The 11582-nt window shown below is 47.9% G+C and overlaps 1 protein-coding gene across 2 annotated transcripts in view; it reads left to right on the top strand.

Annotated features, from left to right (window-relative positions):
- The first annotated feature begins 271 nt into the window (after nt 1–271).
- LOC137786034 (MAM domain-containing glycosylphosphatidylinositol anchor protein 2-like) overlaps nt 272–11582 on the top strand; it is a 166902-nt gene continuing 155591 nt past the window's right edge. For both annotated transcript variants that reach the window (XM_068577639.1, XM_068577638.1), the window contains exon 1: nt 272–1534. In XM_068577639.1, the coding sequence (XP_068433740.1) occupies nt 1462–1534 (73 nt within the window). In that variant the 5' untranslated portion in view covers nt 272–1461. The remainder of the gene's footprint in view (nt 1535–11582) is intronic.

Raw genomic sequence — 11582 nt, 5'->3', positions numbered from 1 at the left:
ACCCAACACCTCACGGATGAATGCTACATGGCAGACAGCATCTCTGGCTCCCTGTCTGATAAAGGAGGCCTGGTGAAACACGAGCAGACAGGAGTAAAGACTAGTTGCTTGGTGTTGATTGCAAAAGGTCTGTCAAATAGATCTCCTGAATTCCAATGGTCTCTCTCTCTCTCCCTCTCTCTCTCCTCCCTCCCTCCCTTCCTTCCTTTCTCTCTCTCTCTTTCTCTCTCTCTCTTTCTCTCTCTCTCTCAGCAGCTGCGCCTCTCATGCCTTTCCTGACGCTGAGCGAAGCCTCCCATACAGATGAGCGCTGGAAAGCCACGCACCTCTTGACGTAGCCACAAGAAACCGGCTGCGGTGCCACTCGGTCTCCGTAGCACGTATTGCGCAACGTGACCGATGCTCAACTGGCTCCGCGGCGGGGCGCATCCGGCTCCCACCGTCGCGTGAATTCATTAGAAAAGTGGTTTTTATCATAACGCCGAGGAGGCAGCGGCGGCGAGCGGCGCCGAAGGAGAGCAACCATCCGCCTGGACTGGAAACCTCTCCTCTTCTTCTTCTCCTCCTCCTCCTCCTCCTCCTCCTCTCTCGTCGTTGCCACCGGGAGAGACGAGGCTAGAGCGCGCGGCGTCGGGGCGCAGTCGTGATGTGACTGCGTGAGCGCGCGAGCCTCCACTGTGGTTAACCGGCTGCAGCCTGTAGTGACGACCTTCCTTTTTTTTTTAAAATTATTATTTTTTTTCTACAAGAAGGTGAAAGCTGTGTGTGTTTCCGTGGAGGAGCATGAGGTGACGGCTCCCCCCCCTCCCTCCTCCAGTTTGACAGCATGCAGTCAACGCAGCAGCTGCATCCGCGGAGCGAGCCGTGAAACGACCGCCGCTGGAGCGCGAGGAGGAAGCGATATGTCCGCGGGAAGCGAGCCCCCGTCCGCCTGTAGTCGTCGTCGACAGCCCCGCTGCGTGCCCTCGGTCTGCCGCCTCGGGGGTCTCCGCTAAAGTCCGGGACACACACACACACACACGCACACACACACACACGGACGGACGCAACACCGCAACCTTACCTGGAGACGAGGAGACGTTGCTGTTTGTTTTAAGGCCGGGCTTTCTGCAGCTCGCTTCTCCGCGCCTGCTTGCTTTTTCCCCCCCTTCTTCTTCTTCTCCGTCTTCTTCTTCTCCTTCTTCTTCTTCACCCCGCGTCTCTGTGCCGCGAGCGCTTCCGCCTTCCTGACTACATGCCAAGCGGACATCAGAACAACCTGACCGCCCGCCGCGGACGTAGACATACCTTCGCGGCAAATAAATACTGAGACTTCAACCAAAAAAAAAAAAAAAAAAATCAAATCGACGGGAGCAGCGCCTTCTGCCTATGCGCCTCACTCACTCACGCGCACCGCCCCGGAGAGGACTTCTTGCCATTGAGAGAGAGAGAAGGAGGATATGCAGAGATTAACGTGAGAGGATGGATCTAATTATCTGTGTTTTGGGGCTGCTGGCGCTGGTCGTGGAGGGCATCCGCTGCCAAGGAGTGTACGGTGAGTGTTGTGTGCGTGAACCACATCCGTTAATGACCTTGTGGAAACAGTGGCCGCTCATCCATCGCGCCACCCACCTTTTATTTTATTTTTTTTGTGGGGGACTCACAGGGTCCCGTGTTAGTATCACCTGGTGCAAAAAAAAAAAAACCCGGTGCCAAACCAGATCTGAATGTCATGACATGAGTGAGAGGCTCCAAATGTGTTGTGTTGTTCTCCTGCAACCCCTGAGGGGTTTTACAGCAGATCCCGTGGGCAACCAATCACGCACAGCCCCCCACCCCCCCATCTTTCTCGTCCAATCCATCACTCATGATGGTCTTGGAGCTGGCTAAATTTAGTAGGCAATGCATTCAAGCGTTATGTGCTGTGGACCCTTTGAAGCCTCTCAGACTGGTCACCCACATGCATACGTGGGATTTTTTTTTTTTGGTTCATTAGCATTCACACGGTCGACGTTGGCACGTTTTTTTGTTTTTTTTTTCTTGAATGTCACCATGAGCTCTGTGATCTGTTGAGCGAGCGTTGGCATTTAGTGAGCTCAGTCATGAGTTAGCTCCAATGTGTGGTGGCCCACAATGTGCCTACCTCTTCCTTATGTCTGTCTGTCTGAATCTCTCCCTCCCTTCCTCCCACACACACACACACTCGCACACTCGACAATGAGCACACATTTTTGTTCGCCTCTCTTTCTGTCTGCTTGTGCAACCAGTGACAGAGACGATGTCTCGAATGAATCGTCATCTTCTACAGCAGCAGCAGCAGCAGCAGCAGTGCAAGGAGGGAAATAATGGTTGATGTGCAGGAACGTTGGGCCGTCGAGGAGGAAGCCTTGAGGTGCGTGGCGGCCCTGACCTGTCGCTTACCGAAGCAGAGGCCCGTGCAGCGAGAGCGCGAGGTCAAGTTGAGATGTGGGATGCTGCGTTTCAGAGGCCATTGCCGAGCATTTGAAAAAAAAGGAGATAGTTGTCACCATGGTCACTCTCTCTCTGTGTGTGTGTGTGTGTGTGTGGAGAGATGATGTGGCAGTGAAGTGAAAGGTTACGGGGAGCAGTGGCGCTGCCGCACCTGACCAACCGTCGATGCCCAACGCAGGAATTTGTATCTATACTCTTGCTCGAGACGGAGGACGTGAATAAGATAATAAACGAGCAGCTGTTGCACGACTGCTCATACGTGTGCGCTCGTGTTTCCCACATTCGTCCGCGCACCTGTTGCAGAGACATTGCAACAACGAAAAAACAGAGCACTCTATATTGTGTGTGGTTTCTACATGGTTGTTGTTGTTGTTGTTGTCGGCTTGGATCACCCCCGTGGTTACACGAGGGCATGACCTCGTCGAAACCCTTGGAGTCCCAAATCGCTGCCTTCGGTGGGATTCGATTATCTGCGCCGGAAACCACGCGACCGTCTGATCAAAGCTGCGGATCGTTGGCGTGAGCGTGCAGGATGAAGACGCAGGCTCATTAGGAAGGAATCATATCCCATAATGCTCGATGTGTGTGTGTGCCTGTGTGTGTGTGTGTGTGTGTGTGGGGCTCAGAGCAGAAGCAGAAGAGACGGGGGAGATGGAGCAGATGGAATTGTTAAAGCATGTATTGGCCTTTGTGTGTTTTGCATGTTGTGAAGCCTGAATTTTGAATTTGCATCCACCCTCCCCTCCACCCCATCCTCCTCCCTCCACACACACATACACACATCATTCCCATCAGTACAGTGTTTCACCTATCATACAGTAAGGTAAGCGGGCTCCAGTCAAGGTGTCTTTATGTTTTGGTGCCGCAGAATTGGACCTGACAGACGTTCATGGACTCAAACTTTGTCCGTCGAGTTCCTTTAAATGTTGAGCAGCCATTGTAAGTCCTGTGTGTGTGTGTGTGTGTGTGTGTGTGTGTGTGCCTCATGTTTTAAAGTGCACTGCACACCTCCGGGGAGGTCGTCTGAATGAAAATGCAGCGACCCGGGTTCGAAGGTCAACGTCTATTATTGATAGCGGCAACACATTAGCATGCATGTTGGGTTGTCTCCCATTGGATCCACCGACGGTTTTGGACACAGTCGGTGGAACTGGAGTGTGAAAGAGGTAAAAGAAAGTGTGTGTGATTGTCTAAAACAAGGGTGTGTGTGTGGGTGAGGGGATAATCTATAACGGTGCCAGAAAACTTTGAAGCGGGAGAGTTCCTCATCCGGCCTTTATAGAGGGCAAGGCCTGAATTCTTCTGGTCATATCTTTGAAATCCAGGTATTTAAAGTGCTGGGGATATTTTTTTTTTCTCCACAGTCAAATCTATTTCAATAATAGCTTCAAAACCTCAGCTATCACTTCCCTTTTCCCCAGATTTCCAAATTGACTCAAGAGCAGATGAATAGGACAGTTTTGCAGGAGGAAGGGTAAAAAAAAAAAAAAAATTTCAATGCAATTTTTTTTTTTATCCCCGAGCATCGACCGACGTCATCGCGGCCGACTAAATGGTGGAATGATGATGCGGTAATGAAGAAAACACATACTAGTGCGTTAAGTGGTGCTGCCAGAGTCATTAAAGAGGATTGATGAAGGCTAGTCATCCCTCCATGACTCCAGGCCACAGAGGCAGAAGAGAGAGACGCCACTAAAGTACATCTGCTCCACTCTTTATCTCCTCTTTTTCATTTTTTTTTACCACCCTCCCATCTTTTCTCATCACTTTCAACACACACACACATGAGATTGCTCTATTATCTCAATCTGTGTTGCTCTTTAGCTCCAATAAACCAGTGGCTGCTCGTAAGCGAACCTAAAAACCTGCTAAATATTCTCAATTTGGCAATTTTTTTGTTGTAATGTTGCCGACAACCGAGCTGCCCTAAATAATAATATCAAACGGCTACAATGCAGCGTGACACTTATGACAGCATGGGCATGTTTTTTTTCCAGTGTTTTTTCCCCCCTCCAGATGGTTACCTAATCTAGAGATGTACCGCCTTCAGTATGTTCTCTTTGCATCAAAGTCAGTCGGCGACAACCTCCATGGGAAGTGCACACGCTCCTGTTCTCGTTCTGTGTTATGCCACTAAAGAGGAAAAAAAAAGTTGCTACTGCTCTTTCTCCCGTCCCACTTCTCCCTCTCCTTCTCTCTCCCTCTCTCTCACCCTCTCTCTCGTTCTCGTTTGCATTGAAGTCCAAGCAATTGCTGGGGTTTCTTTTCATGAGCCCCGGTTCAGTCGCTTTGGCTTCTAAGCTATGCAAATGCATTCTGCCAGTGAAACTAAAGCCGTCTTTGTTGGTTCTCGGAGGCCTCCTCCACAGAGTCCTTCATCATTCCCTTGGATCGGGACCCTCACATTTCCCACCGTAATGAGACCGCGGATAACTCTATCTCCTCTCCTTCTATACCTCCCTGCCCGTCTCTCTCTCTCTCTCTCTCTCTCCCTCCATTCCCCCCGGAGAGCAGCAGAGGGGTGTCTACAGTATGTGCGCTTCTATCAGAGGCAAATGAGGATATACAGCTGGGTACGGCGCGGAGGAAGTAATTCGTCGCAGTGAGAAGAGACGAAGGGGCTTCAGATAGCGGCGACTTAATCACACCGCGTGTCGGATCTCTCAGGACGGCGTCCTCTGAGACGAGCTGTGCGTACACACACTGCAGAGACAATGTTTGGACTTGAAGTCTGGAGCCCTCCTGCTGTGCTCGCCATTCACCGGATGAATCGTTCCCCCTGTTGTACTTTAAGACTCTTAATACAATGTGATTAAGGTGAAACAGCTGTTTTACAACATCAGGTTTGCGCAAAGTTCAAATGTAAGGGCACGACCCCAAATGAGCGCGCCGGCTTTTTCTTTTTTTTCATGGATGAATTTTAAGGCAAAAGAGGCCAAACCATCCTGACGTTCAGTCGCCGGTGGACTCTGGATCCTACATTACCCATAATGCAGCCAATAGCATCATTTTATTTGACCCTAATGCTCATATCTTTTCAGACTCCACACTCACATCTCCGGCATGTCGAGTCCCTCTGACGTCATCGGGGTTAATTTCACGAGACTTCACAAAGCTCACCGAGGAAATTACAGCTTTCACGAGCTGAGTCATACTTGTCACGCGCCAAAAAAAATTAGCGACGTGCCCTTTCAGTTTGAGCTCTGTGACTTCCTGTGTCGCAGAGGTCGTGACGCCCAGGTTTGTGTGTGTGTGTGTGTGTGTGTGTGTGTGTGTATGAGTGTGTGTTGCTCCCCACTGGAAGGGTGCCACTCGCAGTTCTGCCCTCTCTCTGCCCCCTTTAGCTACCGGGGAAGATGTAGCCGTGTATGTGTTTTGGCAGTCGGCGAAAAAAGGAAAAGGAAAAGCTGTGGGCTTCATGGTTTGAAGCAGGGATTTTTTTTTTTTTTAACAGCATTGTCAACGACTGCGATGTCCTCTGCAAGAAAAACAAGCAATTTCATTCCTGCTTTCGTATGCATAGTTCAAAGCAGAGATGGAGCTGGCGCAGCGGTGAGCTGTGATACACGGAATATATTGTTCTTGATGGGTTGCGTTCCACAAAAAAAAAAGAAAAAGAAGAAGTATAATGTAGCTTTGGCTACTCTGCACACATCGCGAGCAGCATGTAATACTCTTCCTCCTTCCGCTGTGAGGATTTGGATGAGTTCAGGAACACAATTTACCTTCGGATCATTCGAGGCCAAATCCCCACCGCGGACCAAAGAAGCTTATTGTAACCTGGCTGGCTGCTTCAACTGTTAAGCCCACATCCCCAAAACCCTGAGCTACTCGCTCCCGCTCCGTACAGTGCCGCGGACGGAAAAAAAAGCCGCCGCTAATGATCTCGTAATCGTTCGTTCATTAAGTCCTGTCCCGCTGCACGACGAGGCCCCTCCCGTTGTTTATTTAGAATCAAAATGCAATTCTGTCTTTGGAAATTAAAGTCTGGAAACTGATATTTTCCCCCTCTGTCTCGTGACAGTCTGATGAAGTGGCCATTCATCATCTGGGTCATTAAAAACAGGATTCAAATCTTAAATGTCAACCTCGGTCCCCGCTGATATTACCTTGTACAGCGGCGAGATTTTAATCTGCCGTGATTTCATTTCATGCGATAGTGTTCATTTCCTCGTGTTGTTGGACACGTGGTCCAAGATGAAGGAATTAAAGCGACAACGTCTCGCTTTAAAGGAAGAGTGTGTAGCATTTTAGGGGGATATATCGGCAGAAATCGTTTAACATGAAGAAGAACATTTAATTTAGTGTAGAAATGAGCTGTTTCATCTACATACAGAGCCGCCAGCATGTTGCGCCGCCATGTTTCTACGGTAGCCCAGAAAGGACAAACCGAACACCGGCTGTGGAAAAGGCCATTAGCGTTGTAGCGTTGTCACGTTTATCGCTGTAGTTTCCATGCGTTTGCACACGGGCAATGTTCGAGTTGGTTTATATCTGCATCCTCCTCCGCTGGATGCCACCAAATCCCAAACACTGTACGTTTTTAAAAGGCAAAATGGCCGACGGTATTGTTTCAGTAGTAGTGGAACTCAAGGCACGTGCAGATTATTAGGATGAGACTCCTATTATCATCGCATTGGGCTTCTCTCCCATACCTTTTTTTTGTCTCTGTTTCCATTGTCGTGAACATAAACGAACACAAGAGCATAAATAACATTTTCATGTTGTTGTTGGTTGTTTCCAGCAGTACAGTAGCGTTGTGTTTTTCCTGAAGAGGCCCTGATGCTGGAGTAGATACATCTGACCATCACAAAGACCACTGTAATGCTTGAAAGATGAAAGCTCATTAATAAGGGCATCCCGTTGGTCTCTGGGTCAAGGCAAAGCTGCCGGTTCAAGTCCCGCCAGGCACCTTAGTAATATGGCAACCCACACATTTCACCCTCTTCCTTCATTTCCAGTCTGCTCTGTGCTGCATAAATACAAATCTAATGAAGAAAAATCAACCTAGAAAATGGCAGTAATGGCATAAGTTGCTCACAAAAGACTTTTATTCACAGCCACAGCATTATCATAATGGCCTCGACTGTACTTAATAGGTGCTGATTTACATCCACTGAGAGCTTATTCTAAATATGGACTTGCGCTTGCATGAATCCTATTTTTCAAATTAATTTCAATTCGTAGTTTTGAACTGACAAAATTAGTTTTCTTAAGAGAAAGTGAGGCAGTGCTGCAGTTTAGTTAAATCAATTATAAATCAATGCATAATATTTTATAAAGTCATGGTTTACCCACACAGGTGCGTCCACTCGTGTTCCCTAATTAGCACTGAGTTTGAGTGACGGCTCCTTCGCCCTGTCGTTGGTGCTGTTGTGTTGCTCAGGGCGGTGGCAGGTTGCCCTGTTAGCGTCCACTGGGGCACAGAGTTGGGCGAGCTCGTGCACAGCTCCACCCAAAGCACCTGCTGAGCTCTAATTAGTTAATTGAAAACACCTGTTTGCAAACTAACTAGTGGCTACAGCTGTCGGGGGGGTTGTAGGGGAGGAGTACACATTGTGAAGTAGATGGAATTACTCAAGTGAAGTAAGTACCTGAAAACTGTACTTCAGTACATTACTTGATCGATTATACTTGGCGTGGTTGATGGATAACAAATGCTAACGAGGAGAGAGGCCTGGTTGATGAAGTAAAGGGGTCATAACTCAATTAAACACCTTATTATAGCGCCACCACGTGGTCGATCAGTGCACATTTTGCTGCAGGAATAGATAGGCTCGTTAGGGGAGATCTCACCTGCACCTATGTGGTAACAATTAGCATTGTAATTAAAAAAAAGAGTATAAACCCGAGGCTCAAGTATCATCCCCTTAGCAGAGTCTGCGCTCTCCTTTTGTGTTTCAGCTTTCAATTTTCTGCTATTTTTAACCAACAACCCACAGTTAAGTCCTCCATTCATCAACATATCATCATATTTATCCGTGTAGAGACTCACTGGATGTTTTCTGGTCGATGCCGCCGCCGCCGCCCCGTGACATACGTACATGCATGAAAGTCTGGCCCGCGCGTAAATATTGTATTTATGACTGCGTGTGATTGGATGGACAAGGGGCGGCTGCAGAGAGCGAGGCGTGTATGTGCGTGTATGTGCTGCATGCCGATAGCAGCAGACCAGAATCCCTTTTTAGCCAGGTTTTTTTAATTTGTGCACAAAGAGAAGAAAGAGGTACGTTTATGCTTTTAGAGGCTGAGAGCGACTGAGGCTCATGTCCTCATACCTGGTTTGTAGCAGATTTAATGCCATGTTAATTAATACGAGACTTAATTGTGTGTTAAAATTTTGTGATGTGATTATTCATAAAGTGTTATATCATGGCATAAACTTGATCTTTTATTAACATTAAGCCACTCTTGTATAATCCATTAATACGTGCATTAGATCTTGATGAGTTGTGCGTTCATTTTGCCCGTCAGTTGTGTACCTTCATGGTGTGTCACAGATTGTTCCTAATCAACGGCGGGATTAGCTGCTGAGCTGGATCCTTTTAAGTGTCTGTGGTGTGTTTCCGTATATGGAGTTATCATTTCCATGATTGGCATCACTTCAAATCACAGAGAATTATACATGCTAGCCAGCTTCAAAGTGACGCAAGTGATGAAAGGGGCTCGTTGAATATGAATGTCTCCTCCTGTCTTCCCCCTTACGCGTTTCAGTCAATTGAATTGTCTTTGTTAACCCAAACTGGCAGGACCTGCATTTACACACATAAAGTACAAATTACCCGGCGATCCCAATAGGTACCTGACAGGAGGAGCAACAGGTTGTGCCTTTTTTTTTTTAGTGCCGCCACCGCGGAGGAACGCCAAAGAGTCAAAGGACGCGGCGAAAGGGAGCGGATTGGTCCGTTTTTGGCACCCGCGAGAGGCTAATGCTAACCTTCAACTATGTCACTTCAGCCCACACAGGCATCCTAAGTGCTGCTCCTGTGAAGTGATGTCTGTTGTCATGGTGACAGTATGTGAGCCTCGCAACGACTTCCCTGTTTCCTCCCCTCTCCCTCCCCTCGCTGCCTACCCACTCGCTCATTCTCTCCTTTCCCCCCACATGCCAGGAAATCAATCGCTGAAACAAATGTGAAGTGATTGCAGAAACGAAAGCTCCTCGCAGCAGCAGCCGCCGTACGATTGTGCGAGAGAGCAGATGAGATTGCTGTAAAAAAAAAAAAAAAAGAGGAGGGGAGGAGAGGATGGATGCATGTAGAAGGTTTCGGGGTGTGTGGTGGTGGCGGTGGGGGGGGGGAGTGTGTCTCTTTGCAAATCACCACCATTTCACAGCGATGAGGCGACTGCAGGAAGAGGCCTACTTATCTTTGTCGCGAGTGATGGTTAAGCTCCTCTGACAAGCGGGGACAGTGGCGAAGTAAGTATGTTGACGACGACGCCCCTCAGTCGTCCCCGGCTCCTAAACGAAACAGGCAGCCGGCAGGGGAGCCACACATTGGCCCCCCCGCCCTGGATAAGACTCCAGCGTCACATCAATAACTTCCACCTAGCCACACACACACGTATATATGCTGCATTTTTTTTTTTTTCCTCCCTCCATCTCTCACATCTAGTCATTCGTCCCCCTGCTGGCAAAAGGAGAGCTGAAAGTCTTGAGTTGTGCAGAGGCTCTGTGAAATTTCAACACAGATGAACATGCAGTTTGTGTGCTCGGAAGCCCGATAACTGCTTTTCTGTGTACGTGCATGCTTTTTTTCCTTCATCTATCTAGGGCAATACTTTGCTGAGATATTAATTTAGCGATGTGCATTCGCACACCAGCCCTGCTGAACGAGACGCATCGCTCTGAACGCGCCTCAAAGTGCCTTCCAACATGTGATGCAGTCATTACGTGCAGTTTTAGCACTCGCTAAACCTCGTACCCTTTCTAAATGGTTATCTTTCAGTCTGCTGAGCCTTTTCTTCTTCTTCTTCTTCTATTATTTGGCTTTCTGTGTATCCTTCAATAGTCTCTAAAAAACCCCTCATTCTTCTAACAGAAATTCACATTGTAGTAGTTAATCTCTTTAGCGTCATGCTCTCTTCATCTCTTCGCCAGACACAGTCTATCCCAGAGGCTGATGCACCCAGGGGGATAACCTCAAGCCGCGCACTGTCAAGTTAATGGCTTCCTATGGCAAAGCAAGCAGAGTTCTCTTGAGTAGGCGAAGCACTTCCCTCCACTGAGAGTTCAGTAAGTGGAGGAAGAAATCTCCGGGGCGAGATTGAATGCAGATGTTGGCGTTCTCGTCGCCCGGTTATGATTGTCTGCGGTCTACGTCGTTATCGGTGCAGGAGTTTTTGTTTTTTTTCAATGCACCGATAACAGGCACAGTCCAGAATGAAGGAAACAACTTTTCAGCGGCGCTCCCAGAGTGTCCTCAAAGGGTGCGTCGCCTTTTTAGAAATTCAGTTATTAGAAGTCTAATCTGACTCGTGGCCCGGTCTATGTGTCTACACACTGTATAGACTTTTCTTTTTTGCAGGTATTCTCCTGTGCCACAAACGGCAGAAGTCTCAACCCACGCTTTTTTTTCGCCATCAATGAAATTCTCCCTGGATTTGGTTCACTCCCCCCGTTGGCCTCAACAAAAGGCTGGCGTCCACTATTCACGGCACGGGCTTCTTTGAGCCAGTCACTTTTTATTTCATTTTCATTCACATGGTTTATTTTCAAACGGCACGCAAAACCAAATGAAAGCTTTCCATATTGGCCTCAATTGAAATTACTGATTAATTCAAGAGTTGCTGTTCCATAAGCAAATTATATTACCTGCAGCATCCGATCTGCTTGGACACTTTTCCTGTAATGAATTTTCCATTTATCATATTTTGTCGTACTCTGTGTGATGCAGTGAGTTAAGAACATGTTGTGTCAGAACATGAAAAGTGCGATGTATACGATATAGGTGAGATTTCAGTAAAGAAGCATCGGTCAACGATGCAACACTTCCTCAATGTTCCAGGACAAAAAGCTCACGCGCATCTACATGTGCAGACAGGAAGACGCACACTTGGCAGTCCTCTTTTTACTCGTCTCTCGTGTCACTTGGCTGTATTTCATCTGAAGATGAGTGAAGCCTGAAGCA

Source organism: Clinocottus analis, unplaced genomic scaffold (genome assembly GCF_023055335.1).
Source record: "Clinocottus analis isolate CAN_PGR_092001 unplaced genomic scaffold, fCliAna1.0.p SCAF_15, whole genome shotgun sequence".
NCBI classification, from domain to species: domain Eukaryota; kingdom Metazoa; phylum Chordata; class Actinopteri; order Perciformes; family Cottidae; genus Clinocottus; species Clinocottus analis.
The sequence above is the reverse complement of the archived record's forward strand: the minus strand, read 5'-3'. Positions and strand labels throughout refer to the sequence as shown.